The 16,437-nt window shown below is 47.3% G+C and overlaps 1 protein-coding gene across 2 annotated transcripts; it reads left to right on the top strand.

The window, feature by feature from the left end:
• The first annotated feature begins 10,475 nt into the window (after positions 1–10,475).
• NMD3 (nonsense-mediated mRNA decay NMD3 family protein) lies at positions 10,476–16,221 on the top strand. Of its 2 annotated transcripts, none has more exons than XM_088962976.1 (3): positions 10,476–10,627; positions 11,292–12,911; positions 15,878–16,221. In XM_088962976.1, exon 2 carries the CDS (start codon positions 11,323–11,325, stop codon positions 12,856–12,858), a length of 1,536 nt encoding a protein of 511 aa, XP_088819102.1. In that variant the 5' UTR covers positions 10,476–10,627; positions 11,292–11,322; the 3' UTR covers positions 12,859–12,911; positions 15,878–16,221. The 2 variants fall into 2 exon arrangements, with proteins under 2 accessions (XP_088819102.1, XP_088819103.1); XM_088962977.1 differs by having other exon boundaries at positions 15,773–16,221.
• Positions 16,222–16,437: the final 216 nt, after the last annotated feature.

Genomic DNA, 16,437 nt, shown 5'->3' with positions numbered 1-16,437 from the left:
GCGGTAGGTTGACATTGGCGGTTATACCCGCCCTATTAGAAACCAGGGGACCAGGGGCAACCGATTTCTGCTATAAGAAGCTTAGTATCAAGGAGAACAGGTATGATCTTGATTATCTTCATCTTCAATATTCGTGCTATCCGCACTCTTAGCCTTCTTCTTCTCCTTGCTTCTCCTACCAAGTACTAACTTAATCATCGGAGTGTTCCCGCCAGGTAACTCCCCCCGGGACTCTTCTTCTTCTTAGGTATCTTCCAGGAGCCATGTGAATGCCAAGTAGGAGTGGCTGGATTGTGCTACATCATTTGGCGTCGCCTGTGGGAATCGCTTCGAAAAGCCTTTCTCTAAACCTTCACAGCTCTTTCTCCTTCAAAAACTGAACACTCATGGCGTCCTCAAGCAACCTCGGACGAAGCATGGAGATGGATAACTCCAGGGAACAGCCCCAACATCCTACTGTTTGCATCGGACAGGTCACCGTCCCCCTCTCGGTGGACGGGATCCCAAGCCTGAACGTGCTCCTTACAGGGGTACCCGCTGTTGCTCCACTCCCTACTACAGTCGGAGCAACCTTCACTGAACCCTCGGTTGTGCCCCCGGCGGCCAACCCGAACCAATTGGAAGACTTGATGCAGTGCATGCGGGCCATGCAGGTTCAAATGCAGCAGTTCCAACAGCTTCAGCTCTATCAGCAACATATGCTACACCAGGTCTCCTAGTACCAGTATTAGCAGCAATTTCCCCAGCTGCCTCAACCTCAGCTTCAGCAATCACAACTCCCTCCTCGGCACCCAGCCGCACAGCGAGCTAGGTCTCGCCGTCAATAGGAGCCCCTTTCTCACCAGGGAGAGGCCCCCCAGAACCCTCCTAGGAGCTAGGCCTCCTCCCGTGGCGTACAAGAAAGATCGGCCACTCCGGTCTCACCGCGGGCAGTCATGTCGAGAGGACCTCAGTTTGTTGGGTCTGCATCACCTCAGCCCTCCAAGCCTGATACCCCGTTCTTAGAGAACCAGTTCAAAATTCTAGCCGCAGGCCCTAAGCAGGATCCCTCTGTCCGCAGTCATCACTAGCGACCTGAGTTACTTCCTGTACACACCATCCCGGACAGCACAAAGGTAAGCAGTACAAACGCCGAGCCCGCCAAGAAGCAGAGATGTCACCGCCGAGTTCGCCGGTCTACCACTCACGACCTGCCCAAGCTCGAAGGCAAAGAAGAAGTAAGCTCGGGCGAAGTCAAGGCTCCCATCCTCTCAGTTCAATCCCCCTATCTCCCGAGCTCCTAGCAGTCCCAATGCCTAAAGATTTCAAGCTCCCCCCTCTTGACAAGTACGACGGGTCGTTCGACCCAAATGATCACGTAGATGCTTTCCAGTCATAGATGCACCTGGCGAGAGCCAGTGAGTTGTGCATGTGTGTGGCCTTCTCCACCACCTTTAGGGAGTAGCTCGCACATGGTACCGGAGCCTGGCGCCTGGATCAATAAGAAGTTGGGCGCAGTTCACGCAGACCTTCACGTCCAACTTCGTTACCAGCAAACGATGTCTGCAGACCGAAGAAAGCCTCCTCAGCATAGTGTAGAGAGAGGGAGAGTCCATTCGGGGCTACATCAAGCGGTTCAACGATGCTTGTATGCAGATACCACGCCTGGACCCCGTCGTACGCCTTGCAGCAGCCAAGAAAGGCGTAACGCACAAAGAGTTCAAATGGCACATGGTCGTCAACAAACCGATGACCATAACCGAATTTCTTAAGCTCATGGACAGGTTTATAGCCACTGAGGAAGAGATCAACCAGAAGGGCGAAGGGGCGCCTGAAAAGAGGAAAAGGGAAGGAGAGCCTTCCAGTCAAGGGGACAGCCGAAAGAAAAAAGATGTAGCTCGGGGGGGCAAAGCCAAGTCAGTCGTTCCGAACTTTAGTAGCGGACCGAACTAATTACACCCCACTGAACGTGAAGCGGGCCGAAATCCTGATGGCGATCAAGGACGCCCCGTATGTGAAGTGGCTACCCCGTTTGAGGAGAAATCCCAATGAGAGAAATAAGAATTTGTACTGTAGTTTTCACAGAGATCACGGTCATAGCACCGAAATTTGTAAAAACCTCCGCGACGAGATTGAGGAGCTCATCCGTCGTGGATATTTAAGGAACTTTGTACAAAATAATAGTAATAAAACAAGTCGGCAAGGGGAGCACGGTAGGGATGCTCCCGAGTCCAACAGCAGGCCGTCCAAACAGTCACAGAGGCAGCCTCCGGAAGAGAGGCCGGTTTGGGGCACCATCCACATGATAGTGGGAGGTTCAATCATCGCGGGTTGTACCTCAGCAATAGCACGAACATCAGTTTGTGAAGCTGCCCGGGAAAAACAGAATCCTCCGAAGCGGCCGAGGATAGAAGAGTTGATTTTATTCACGGAAGATGATGCGCGAGGGGTCCACTACCCCCACGATGACGCACTCGTGGTAAAGCTGAAAATCAATGACTTCGAGGTCAGGCGCGTACTCATTGACTCGGGCAGTTCGTCCGACATCCTCTTCAAAGCTGCGTTCGACCAACTTCAGTTGCAGAGAAGTGACTTGAAGCCCGCGGACACTCCTTTGGTAGGCTTCAGTGGAGAAGAAGTCCGGCCCCTTGGGAAAATAACAGTACCTGTGGAAGTTGGCACATGGCCTTGCGTAGCCAAATTCAACCAAGACTTCCTGGTGGTCGCGACCCCCTCCCCATACAACGCCATAATAGGTCGGCCGATCACCCATGTCCTACGGGCGGTGGTCTCCACCTATCATTTGGCTATGAAGTTCCCAATAGACTTTGGTGTGATGGGTAGCGCGGGGCGACCAACTCGAGTCCCGCAAGTGCTATGTCGCTGCTCTGAAGGGAAAAACCAAGGTGGCCGATGACCTCGAATTGGAGTGGCCTACAGAGCAAGGCGAAGAACGAGCCACACCTACAGAAGAAACGGCCGCAGTCCCAACCTCAACAGTAGACCCAGCTCGGACGCTTCACATCGGTGCTTCCGTCCAGAAACCTCTACGATCTGAACTGGTAAGCTTCTTACATCAAAATTTAGATATTTTTGCATGGTCCGCGGCAGATATGCCCGGTATAGACCCCGACCTCATAACTCACAAGGTAAATACTGATCCTGTAGTTAGGCCCGTTAGACAGAAGAAACGCAACCTAGCCCTGAAACGGTGGAAAGCGGTCGTTGAGGAGGTCGAGAAGCTCCTCGCAGCTGACTTCATAAGAGAAGTCCACTACCCTAACTAGGTAGCCAACCCCGTCCTGGTAAAGAAGGCCAATGGCAAGTGGCGCATGTGCGTCGATTACATCGACCTAAACCGAGCTTTCCCAAAAGACTGCTTCCCACTCCCTAGAATTGACCGCTTGGTGGACATGACCTCAGGGCATGAGTTGCTAAGTTTCTTGGACGCCTATTCGGGCTATAACCAAATCAAGATGGACCCGGCAGACGAAGAAAAGACTGCCTTCATCACGGAGTTCAATCTATACTGTTACAAGGTTATGCCCTTCGGGTTGAAAAACGCAGGGGCAACCTTTCAAAGACTTGTAAATAAGTTGTTTGCGCCATTGATTGGCAAAAAACTAGAATGCTATGTAAACAACATGGTCGTCAAAACTCAATTTTCACATGAATTAATACAAGATTTGCATTATGTTTTTGAAATTTTGCGTAAGTTTAATATGAGACCGAACCCAAACAAGTATGTATTTGGTGTGACCTTGGGCAAGTTACTAGGATACATCGTTAACCGGCGCGGCATTGAAGCCAACCCGGATAAGGTTAAGGCCATCTTAGATATGAGACCACCCCAGAAGGTGAAGGAGGTTCAGAGGTTGAATGGCTGCATAGCCGCCCTGAGCCGCTTCATGTCCAAATCGGCGGACCGCTATCTACCGTTCTTTAAGGCAATCAAGAGCAAAGGGTTCGAATGGACCCAAGACTGTCAGCTCGCATTTGACAAGCTCAAGAAATACCTCGCTAGTGTGCCAATCTTAACCCGACCCAAGGAGGGCGATGTTTTAGAACTATACCTCTCGGCAAGCGACGAAGTGGTCAGTTCGGTACTAATAAAAGAAGTAAATCGGGTTCAACGACCCATCTATTATGCTAGTAAAGTATTGCAGGGAGCAGAGACGAGATACCCCGACAAACCTCTGAGGCAAGTCTTACTTAAGCCTGAGGTCTCTGGTCGGTTGACGAAGTGGGTCATTGAGCTCAGCGAGTATGACCTCCAGTACAGGCCACGAATTTCCATTAAGGCCCAAGCCTTTGCAGATTTCATCCCCGAGTGCACATTCAGCTCCGAAGTCCCCAGGCCGGTTGAGCACGAGGCTCCCAGCTCGGGTGAGCCCGAAGTTCCCAGACTGGTCAAGTCCAAGCCCTGTGAGGTAGCAGCCAGTGTGGCATCTCTTCTAGTTCGGCCAAGCGCGAGCTGGGATGAGGAACCCTAGATCCTTTACGTAGATGGCTCCTCGAACCAGCAGGGCAGCGGAGCCGGAATAGTTTTGCACGGCCCAAAGTGGCACGAAACTGGAGTACGTGCTACACTTCGAGTTCGCGGCATCTAACAATGAAGCAGAGAACGAGGCGTTGATAGCTGGACTAGCTCTAGCCAGAGAAGTAAAAACCAAGCACATCGTTATCTGCAGCGACTCCCAACTCATGGTCAACCAGGTCACCGGAGAGTACGAAGCTCGCGAGCCAACCATGATCGCCTACTTAGCCAAAGTCATAGAGGCCTTGCTCAACTTTCAGTCACACTTTATTAGGCTAATCCCAAGGTCGGAGAATGCTGAGGCTGACGCCCTGTCTAGATTAGCCAGCGCCAGCGACATCACCATGAGAACCGTGTACATAAAGGACTTGCCTCAGCCTAGCATTCTCGGGGGGGCAGAGGAGGATGCTCCCATTGTTCAAGCAGAGCCAAACTGCATTGACCCGCTCGCGAGCTTCTTACTACACGGGACCCTCCTTGCAGAGTGCAATGCAGCCAGAAGGGTGCAACGCCAAGCAGCCAAATACGTCATGATAGACGAACGACTGTACCGGAGGTCTTACACGCTCCCCTACCTGCGTTGCTTGCTACCTACCGAAGCCGAGCTCGTACTCCGCGACACTCATGAGGGATTGTGCGGCGGACACTTGGGGGGCAGGGCCCTCGCCCAGAAGGTACTTCGACAGGGGTATTATTGGCTAACAATGAAGGCAGATGTTGTTGAGCTTGTTAGGAAATGTGACAAATGCCAGAGACATGCCAATATTCACCACCAACCTGCTGCCGACCTCAAGTATCTCACCAGCCCGTGGCCCTTTGCACAATGGGGCATCGATCTACTCATGCCATTCCCGCCAGCAACGGGTGGGAGGAAGTTCTTAGTAGTAGCAGTAGACTATTTCACTAAGTGGGTTGAAGTTGAACCCTTTGTAACGATCACAGCCCGGAATGCCCAAAACTTCTATTGGAAGAACCTCGTGTGCCACTTCGGATTACCTCGGGTATTGATTTCTGACAACGGCAAGCAGTTCAAGGACATCAAATTCCAAGACTGGTGCCAAGACATGGGAATCCTACAGAATTTTACTTCAGTCGCACACCCTCAAGAAAATGGTCAGGCAGAAGTCACGAATAGAGTCATCCTCCACGGACTAAAGGCACGGCTGGACCGAGCTAAAGGATTGTGGGCAGATGAACTACCTAGTGTTCTATGGGTCTACCGGACCACGGAGAAGACCGCCATGGGAGAAACACCCTTCAATCTCACCTACAGCACCGAAGTAGTGATTCCTGCAGAGATCGAAGTACCTACGTTGCGACTAGAAGCATACAGTGACCAGACAAATGAAGATGAGCTATGTACCAACCTCGATCTACTCGACGAAGTAAGGGACCTCACGTACATCAGGACAACAGCCTACTAGTAGAGAGTAGCTCGGTACTATAACGCCAGGGTCATGAAGCAGAACCTCCGCATAGGCGACCTGGTCATTCGTAAAGTTATGGTACCTGAGCCCGGTGCTGGCAAGCTCGGGTCCAACTAGGAAGGTCCTTACCGAGTGAAACGAGTGCTCGGGGAAGGAACATACGAGCTCGAGACTCTCGAAGGGAAACAAGTACCTCGGGCATGGAATATTGTCAATTTAAGACAATACTATCTGTAAGAACTGAGTAGGCCACGAGCCACTCCCAAAGCCTAAGGGCTAGAATACCGAGCTAACATGACCTCGGCGCAACAGAACCCAGTCGCCTTTACGGCATGGGCAGACTCCGAGAGTGGGCCACGAGCCACTCCCAAAGTCTAAGGGCTAGAATACCGAGCTAACATGACCTCGACACAACAGGACCCAATCGCCTCTATGGCACGGGCAGACTTCGAGAGTGGGCCACGAGCCACTCCGCCAGCCTAAGTGCTAAAATGCTGAGCTAATGATAAGACCTCGGCAGCATATAAGAACTAGTCACCTCATCGGCGTAAGTTGAGTACTTGCAATGACTAAGGTGCAAGCAGTTCAGGACGGGTCGAGCATGTGCCCTACTATGTCATTCATCTCGATGTGCCCTATCGCATCACCCCTGCTAAACATTAAGAGGTGGTTCGGGCTGATGGCAGTTGAGGAACACCCACTTCGAGAATTTAACTCGATAAGATAACAACTTGGAGTGAGACAACCATTCTGGCAAAAAACAAATTGCACAAGCACTTGGCAAAAAATATTCCATCATTACATTACTTGAATATGTATAGTACAAAAGAGAAGGGGATCAAGCTCGTAGGCCCAAAATACAAGGAGGGCCTGATTATTTGAGAGGCTCATCGGCCTTACTCGGGGTTTCTTCAGGGGTCTCCTCAGAGGAATCAGTCAGATTGGTGGCTTCAGCCTCCCCGTTGCCGCCATCATCTTCTGAGTCTAGATCATCCGCGGCCTGATGTGCCATGTCATCCGTGATGTTGAAAGAAGTGAAGGCACTTATATCCAGGTTGGGGTAGGCACGCCTTATCCACCATTGGCCGAGCTTGAACCCCCTATAGTAGGCCTTTGACATTACATTGTCGAACCTCGAAGACTTGACGTAATCGATGACGGACTAAACCTTGGTCTGTTCCAGAGCATCGTGAAAGATCTCCGTCTTCTCCTCGATATCGGCCTTGAGAGACTCCACCTCGTGCTCTAAGGCCTCCTTGGTTTCCTTAAGGACCTGCATCTCGAGCTGCGAAGCCTTCTGGGCCATTTTGAGGCTTTCCACCTCGAGCTTTAGGGCTTCTTGACCAACTCGGAGCCTGTTCACCTCAAACTTTAGTCTGTCTCGTTCACGGGCCAACTCCTCCCTCTCTAGCGCCAAGGCATCATTCAGGCTCCTCTGAGCGGCGGCAGCACCCTCCAACTGATGGACCTTGTCCTGTGCTGCCTTCAGCTCGGCATGGGCCACACGAGACGACTCTTCGGTAGCCAAAGCGCGCCTCAGGTGTCTGTCAAATTGTAGAGTCAAGGCGTGAATGGCAGTGTTCGCCTGACAGAAGGAGATTGGTCAGCGAAAAAAAAATGTGAACTTACCACTCTGATGTGGGTTGCGGTGCGGCCCCCGAGCTGACCTGGGGAGAGTTCGACCCAACTCACGACTTCTGCATTGATGACGCCCCTCTTACTTCGGTCGAGGCTGACCTCGGGATCCAAGATGGACTCCTCCTCTCCGATCCTCGAGCTGGACGCCTCCGCATCTGCAGCATGGTGAGCCAACTCTTCGGTGGCCTCAACAGCCACCCCAGTAGAGCTCGGAGCCTCAGCGTTCGCCCCGGCCGACTCGTTCACCAACCCCTTCGCAGCCTCAGGCTTTTGGGGCGGAAAATCATCCTCCAGATCTATCGCTGGAGGGGCGTTGTTGAGCTCGGTCTCAAGGGCAGGAGCCTGGGAGTGATCGGGTTTGGGGGAGGGAGCCCTCGGTGACCCCACGCGAGCCTTTTTGGTGGCCTTCTCAGTAGTCCGTTTTTTCCTCCTCTTCATTTGGTTGAGGAGCCTGGTGGCTATGATTCTCTCTTCCTCATCCATGAATCCTACAACAAAGTTGGCATTAGTAAATCCAAAGACAACAAGCGGGTAAAAGCAAAGCGCCAAAGGATATAAATAAACCTACCCGGGCTCAAACTGGCCTGAATGAGCTTCTCTTCGATGATGTATTCCCAATGATCGAGTTCAGCCTGAGCCCATGAATGGAAGGTCTCCCACGTCTGCTGGTTGAGGGCGATGCTGGTAGCCTGAGTAGCCACCCTCCAGCTGGTGAGGAAGGGCCACCCTGTGCTGGCTCGAACCACGAAGTAGTCCCGCTTCCAAGCTGGGACCTTGCTTGAGAACTTATGCAGTAGCTTAAAGCCTGGGCAAGGAGACAAGTAGTAGACCTACCCGTGCTCGGGGGGAGCGCTAGAGGCACTCTTTTTTATCAATAGTATGGAGCAGAGTATGTCTGCATCCAAGGACAATTGCTTTTCGTGGCAGAGGGAAATGGTTCCCACCAAATTCTGAATAGAGTTGGGGTGGAGCTAATCCAGCGTGATGCTGAAACGCACCAACACCTTGGAAATAAGGGGGTGAAGGGGGAGGCGAAGCCCACCGACGAGCTGTTCTCTGAAGATCACGACCTTGTTCCGACCGTGCTCCCAGGGGAAATTGCCGGTGGGAATACTGTAGGGGTATTTAGAAGGGAGGTTGAACTGTTGAACGAGGTCTTGAAGCCTCTCCGGCGTCAAGGTAGAGAGATTGAACTGGTCCGGCACCCGACCTCGATGAGAGGTGGGTGCCAACTTACCCGAGGCTGCCCGTGCCTCGCGGGAAGGTCGAGTTGGGGAAGGGTCACCATGACCCGAGATGCCCGCTCGGGCTCATCCGAAAAGCTACTCTCGCTAGACATAAGGGAAAACGGGCTGAGAAAAGAAGTAAGGAAAAGGAAATACTCAGGGACTCACCAGAAATAGGCGAAACCGAGCTGAAAGACCGAGCTGGAGACCTTAGATGCGAGCTCAAGGCGAAAAATGCTTAGCAGCGAAGAGAATGCCAGAACCCTGCTATTTATAGACGTGGGGCCCGGTGGCCAACGGTCAAGATTGGATCAATCCAACGGACCACAAAGAAACCGGTCGCGGGACTCTCAATGTGAATTTGATTTAGTGCATTTTTTGGCGTTCGCGCAGCATAAAGTGCCTGACGTCCGCGCGTGAGTTGCACGAGACATGGGTTTTTTTCCCCCGTAAAAGAACCGAATACCCAGTCGATTCAGTCGTTAAACCGTCTAACGTGGTAGTGTGAGTAACCGAGCCAAATTTGCCCAGCGAACCGTGAACTCCCCGCACTGGGGCCCCGTCCCCAGCACGGGGAGTGGGGGGGTAATTGATGGAGGATGATTTGGCCCAACCCCATGGACCAAGAACACGTGCGCATGACCTGGCTTGGTGAACAGTCCAACCTGGCAACATGATCTCGACTCGACGAGAAGGAAACGCCAAGACAAAAACTGACAACTCACCGAGGACTAACACCTTGGTGAGTCTGACTCCCGCCTAGCTCGGAGAGCCCGGGTTCCTCCCAAAGGAACCCCAAGCTTTCCCCCGCTTGAGAGGGAGCACTCGGTGCTTCCAGGCAGGGACCGATCTGCCCCGAAGCAGCCCAGTATGTGGTAGCTCGGCAAGCTACATGAAGGAGGGTAGGAGGATCTCCTGCCCAACCACTGTACCCGACAAATCTGGTGACAGCAGCCATGCCCCCCGTTAGGCAGCGTCATGCTTGCCACCTTTAGAAGGTGTCGTACACCTAACAGGCACGTACCCTGCGGGAACGGCCCTGCGCGTGCCACCTCATCCCTGCCAGTAACGGCTGCGGCAGGTTGGCAGTGGCGGTTATACCCGCCCTGTCAGAAACCAGGGGGCTATGGGCAACCGATTTCTGCTATAAGGAGCTTAGTATCAAGGAGAACAGGTATGATTTTGATTATCTTCATCTTCAATATTCTTGCTATCCGCACTCTTAGCCTTCTTCTTCTCCTTGCTTCTCCTACCAAGTACTAACTTAATCATCGAAGTGTTCCCGTCGGGTAACTCCCCCCAGGACTCTTCTTCTTCTCAGGTATCTTTCAGGAGCCACGTGAATGCCAACTAGGAGTGGCTGGATTGCGCTACATCAGATGTAACTAAACCCAGTCCAAAATCCAACCCGATTACAGCTTAGTGTAAACCTCAAAGCTATTTAAATTTACAACTTATTCTTTCTTTAATTCTGTTTTACAATTTTGGGCCAGCCCATTACCCAGTAATACTATGTTGGGTTGGGGCCTACAAACTTCGGGACTCTGCATATGAGAACCTGAAGTTTTCAGGCTTGGGTTGGGCTGGAGTCTACCAAAGCCTGAATCTAAACGGCCCAATTCTGACCGCCACAAAATTTTCATTGATTGTATTTTACTAAAATAACCCGCGTGGATGGCAGACCCAACCGCCTAATTCTAAACCCCTAATAAAATCCCAAAGCCCTACAATTGCAGTCGTAGTCGGTTTTCTTCCATCTCTCCCAACCATCCGCCGACGATCAACAATCGTACATCAACCTTCGACGGCGACGATACCTGGTAACCTCAGTCTCTCCATATCACCATGGTTTTCGCCTCCTGCAATTTCAGATAGAGGAAATGTTGCGTTTTTCTAGAAAAGATTGTTTAGTTCGTAAACAATTCCATCTATTTTCTATGCGTATTTTGGCTACTCATAGTCTTACTTTTGGTTTTATTGATTAAGATCCCTTTATGGTGTTTGGTTTGTTAGAATTGTTACTCTTCTAGATTGCCATGCAGCTTGAAAGTTTTGTTTTTCTTTTTCAGGATCAATTTTTGTGCTTTTAAGCTGATTTTGACATGGCTTTTTCAAACGTTTATCATGTTTTTTTGGTTTTCTACCTCTAAATTAAGGCGGATGATTACAATTTTCAGCTATTTCAAGTTTCAAACAATTTTGTTTGCATCGTTGTTTTTCTTCGTTAATTCTTGTGATTATGCCTTTTGTTTTCTTCCATTTTCAATACTTCACTTTTCTGAGGACGTGTGCTTAGTTTAGATGGCTAGAGTAATTTGAAATAGATGGATTTTTACCAGGAGATCTCATATACGGATCCATGAAATGGGTATCTCTGGGAATACCTTCAATCAGTTTACATTAATTATGTTAGAGAGCGAAGGAAGGTTTTTCTTTTTTCAATTTAGGTAATTTTCTAACTTTTTCTTCTATGTTTTCCTCTAGGTTATTCAAAGTCATATTGGGTGTGTTAGAAATGGCTGAAGAAGCGGGTATGTTCAGGGTTCATCAAACCATTGGTAGTGTTCTGTGTTGCAAGTGTGGGATCCCTATGACACCAAATGCTGCTAATATGTGTGTCAAATGTCTGCGTTCTGAAGTTGACATCACCGAGGGTCTACAGAAGCATGTTATTATCATGCATTGCCCTGAGTGTGGCAGTTATTTGCAGCCACCCAAGACTTGGATAAAAGCTCAGTTGGAGTCAAAGGAGCTGTTAACATTTTGTGTGAAGAGGTTGAAGAACTTGAATAAGGTTAGGTTAGTACATGCAGAATTTGTTTGGACTGAGCCTCACTCCAAGAGGATCAAGGTGAAGCTGAGAGTTCAGAAGGAGGTTCTTAATGGTGCAATACTCGAACAAGCTTATGTTGTTGAGTATGTTCAGCAGGACCATATGTGTGAATGCTGTTCTAGGGTCCAGGCCAATCCTGATCAGTGGGTGGCATCTGTCCAACTTAGGCAACATGTTTCTCATAGGAGGACTTTCTTTTATTTGGAGCAGCTTATCCTGCGACATGATGCTGCTTCTCGTGCCATAAAAATTAAGCAGATGGATCAGGGCATTGACTTCTTCTTTGCTAATCGGAGCCATGGTGTAAAATTTGTGGAGTTCTTGGGTAAAGTTGCCCCTATAAGGAGCCGCAATGATAAGCAACTTGTATCCCATGATCCCAAGAGCAACAACTACAACTACAAATACACATTCTCTGTCGAAATATGCCCAATTTGCAGGGAGGATCTGATATGTCTGCCCCCAAAAGTGGCAGCTAGTTTGGGAAATTTAGGTCCACTTGTGTTGTGCACCAAGGTGACTAACAGCATGGTTCTATTGGATCCATTTACTCTACGGCATTGTTTTATGGATGCTGACCAATATTGGCGGTCTCCCTTCACATCTCTACTCTCAAGTAGGCAGCTAGTGGAATATATAGTGTTGGACGTGGAGATTGTCTCCCCTGAAGTCAATGTTGGAGGTTCTAAATATGTTTTAGCTGATGCGCAGGTGGCACGAATGTCTGATTTTGGAAAAAATGACAAGATTTTCCATATAAGGACACATCTAGGTCATCTTTTAAACCCTGGAGATTATGCTTTGGGTTATGACCTATATGGAGCTAATAGTAATGATATTCAGCTTGACAAGTATAAAGGTCTTGTCCTTCCAGAGGCAATTTTGATAAAGAAGAGTTATGAAGAGAAGCGCCAGAGGAAGCGTGGGAAGCCTCGTCATTGGAAACTCAAATCCCTAAACATGGAGGTAGATAGCACTGCTAAAGGTAGAATTGATGAAGATAAGATGAACAAGGAGTATGAAGAGTTCTTGAAAGACTTGGAGGAGAACCCTGAATTGAGATTTAATATATCATTGTACCGTAGTAAAGAAAACCAGCCATCAGAGATGGCATCAATGACTGATGGGGAGGATGTGCCTTCTGTGCCATTGGAGGAGTTGCTTGCTGATCTTGATCTGAGCGATGATGAAAATGGGGATGACAGCATGAGGGAGTGATTTGCAGATTGTCGTCCTTAGTTGGACTTTGCTTTCATTTTTTGCACCAATAGGTACATAATGACTTAAGCTTTTTTTTTCTTTGTGATATTTGTTATGCAGACACACTTCCAAATGGGGCCAGAACCCATCTCTGGGAGAATGTCAATCTGACTGGATGACTTTCATATTTTCACTATTCACGCAGAGCCATAGATATGGATGTTATGTGGCAAGACCCTGAAATCCTGAAAAGTGGACTTCCTAGCTGTACTTTATTTATGGATGTTCAATGGCAATCTGAGATCCTTATGAGTAATCTTGGGGGCCACTTGGGCAATATTTTATTGAATTAATTCTGGTCCATTTGGTACAGGAAACTCCCTTATAGCTAAACTTTTTCTAATTACAAGAGCTAAAGTAGGCATTTTATTGGGTGGTTTCATTTGATTGGGGGGGGGGGTTGCCAAGTTGTGATCAGTTATTTGTTGGCTAGATCAGGTGGCATTTGGGTGACAAATATCAAATTAAAAAGCAAGATCCTTTAGGCCAAACTCATTGAGATGGATCCTAGAACAGTTAATGAACTTGCAAACCCTGTTGGTTGAGAGAGGATTCTGTGGGGACTATTGGCCTTGAAGTGGTCCCTTTCACATTTATAGAAACTCTTTGATAGAGTTGCAGATAAAAATGATTGTTCTGTATGTTCAATATTCTTGCTCATCTTGCATGTTACTAAGTTTGAAATAGGAGTAACTTGTGCAGCATGGGTCTGTTTGTGACATGATATGTGGCTAACTTATTAAATGTAAAAGATGAACAAGTATGTGACATGATATTTTAGAAAGTAAAGATAGGCATGTTTTTGTTTGCAGCCTTATGGCTGACTATATACAATATCTTTATTTATTTAATTGTTTTTTAGTAACAGCATGCCTTGTCTTTAGACATCAGCTAATATCTGTATCGGTTTCATGAAGTGAGGTGCTCTGCTTGATTCTTTGTTATTAGGGTTAATTACTTTAAGTACCCCTGAACTATCTTACAATTACTTATAGTACCCCTAAGCTTACATGTGACATCACGTGATTTTGTCCTTACCACCAATTACTTAAAGTACCCCTGAACCCCATCGTACAATTACTTATAGAACCCCTGAGCTTACATGTGACATCACGTGATTTTTTCCTTGCCACCAATTACTTAAAGCACCCTTGAACTATCCTACAATTACTTATATTACCCCTGAGCTTACCCATCTGTTAGTTATACATTGCATTCTGTTTACATGTGACATCATGCGATCTTGCCCTTACCACCAACCTTACCTGTTTTAGAGGCCTGTAAAATTTCCCCATAGAACCAATGTAGTGCGAGAAGTGAAGCATTGGTAGCACACCTTCTTGCCTTGGGATCAGAAGAATTTCTTCAAAGGACAAGAAGTATGAGAGGCCTGAAGCTTTGGCCCCTGTTTACAGATGTAGGTTCTCTCATTGGAGATGATGGGAGTTCGCTTGATGGGGATAAGATGAGTTATTCAGGCCTCTAAGAACGTTTTGGAGCTCTTTTAATTTGTATAGGGGGTCAGATGATTTAGCACACCTTGCCTTGGGATCAGAAGAATTTCTTCAAAGGACAAGAAGTACGAGAGGCCAGAAGCCTTGGGCCCTGTTTACAGATGTAGATTCTCTCATCGGAGATGATGGGAGTTCGCTTGATGGGGATCAGATGAATTATGCAGGCCTCCAAGAACGTTTTGGAGCTCTTTAATTTATATAGGGGATTTAGGGTTTTGGATCGTTTTTTTTCACTTGGATTATGCTGAAAAATAGGATTATTTGCCCACTGTTCATCCATGAATTTTTTCCATTGAGATGGGTGTAGTGCATGAGAGAGCAAACCTAATTGATTCAAGGTCAAAACTTATTTGTTGGCTCCACCACCCAATTGAGAATTTGTTATATGAAAAAAAGTTTTAAAAACAACGTGCTCTTTATTTGTCGATGATCCATTGCTTGTATCCTTGGCTTTTTTTTTTTTTTCATTTTCCATAGATATGAGATTTCGGTTCCATTGGGGATTTGGTAACTAGGTTTTCCCCCTGTTTCCACAAGGTCTATAATCTACAGCATAGTGTTTGTCTTGATTTTGTTGTGATTTTTCATTTCTTTTTTTTTTTGTAATTATTTTCTGCTTGTGGTCATGGTAAATAGGGTGTTTACTATCTGTTCTCAGAAGAATCCGGACATGAATGTGCGTCTTCCTGGTCAAAGGAGAGGATGGTGGAAGACAAATAAATTTTCTCAGCCATATGCATCTTGTGCTGAGTGGGAATGTGACAGGAACAACAGGGAGAATTAAGGGTCCGTTTGGTTTGCAGTTGGAATTGGAATTAGAATTGAAATGATCTATTCCTATAGTCTATTTGGTTCAAACAGGAATGGGAATGGGAATTTGAATCAGCAGGAGTGAAATTTCATTCCCAAGGGAGAGAGAGGGAATGGCCATTCCCTCAAATGGGAAAATGCCATTCCACCAGGAATGAGAATGGGGTTTTGATTCTACCCAACCAAACAGTTGGAATCGGAATAATCCATTCCAATTCCGATTCCAGATCCTTATTCTCGCAAACCAAACGATGTCTAAGGCGTTTTCACCCATGCAGAATGAAAAGGGCATCTGTTGCAATTTGAGTTATATTTTGAAAATTTGAAGAATATTTAAGAGTATAAGAGTCTCTGTCTAATTTAAGGGAAAGATAAAATGAAATGTGAATTTTCAAAAGTTTAAACTTTAGGGATTAAGTAATTGTACGGGTACTTTAATCAATTGGCATGGATCTGTTTGCAAATTTTGATTTTACTAGCCATATGAGTGTTTATAACAGTAGCGGTTTCCATATGCTTATGGTGATTCCTGTGATAATAAAATGCAGCTGACCCTTGCGATGACTTCGTCTTTGTGACTTAGTGTTCAACAACCTCCCTGGCAAATCATGCTATATTTTCTTATATAAACAAACTTTCTCTTTGTTTATCAGAAGGAACTGCTTGACGCCATTACTGCTGAGTCGCACACTTGGTTTGTGACCGAGATGGTAATTGGTTCCATTACACCTTCGCATTTTAGGGAACATGAATTGGCAAGGTATGTTGCGTAAGAGTCAGAGTACAAGGAATGAAGGTGTTCTTGCATTTCAAGCAAGGAGCATAATATAGGATCAAGGATGTAATAATTTAAGTCGGTGCTTTACATTGTTTCTTGGACTGAGTGTATAGAACACATCTCTTGAATCTCGTTGTTCATTTGATGTTGTGTTGCTTGTCAGATATATTACTTGATTATTAAATATTAATTAATGATAGGTATAGTTTTTTGAGGTTACGGATGTGTGGTATTGGTGGAATGGGCAAAATTCAACTTCATTCCACTCATATCTTAAATATGTTGATTTCATTTCGGGTTCGGTTTTAGTAAAACCTTGTAGGCGGTCAAATACAGGTGATTTGGTAAAGAAGTATTTGACCTAAAATGGTTGGACTATTGATTTATTCGATCTGGTGATTGGGTCATTGGTTATACTCTAAATGTGTATGTAAA

The sequence above is a fragment of the Nelumbo lutea genome, chromosome 1 (assembly GCF_056320005.1).
Source record: "Nelumbo lutea isolate HS-2025 chromosome 1, American lotus-T2T, whole genome shotgun sequence".
In the NCBI taxonomy this organism is placed as follows: domain Eukaryota; kingdom Viridiplantae; phylum Streptophyta; class Magnoliopsida; order Proteales; family Nelumbonaceae; genus Nelumbo; species Nelumbo lutea.
Note: the sequence above shows the minus strand (reverse complement) of the source record. Positions and strands in the feature narration are given on the sequence as shown.

Bases quoted from the DNA above. Each gene is read 5' to 3' on its own strand.
- NMD3 (XM_088962976.1), top strand. From the start codon at position 11,323: ATGGCTGAAGAAGCGGGTATGTTCAGGGTTCATCAAACCATTGGTAGT.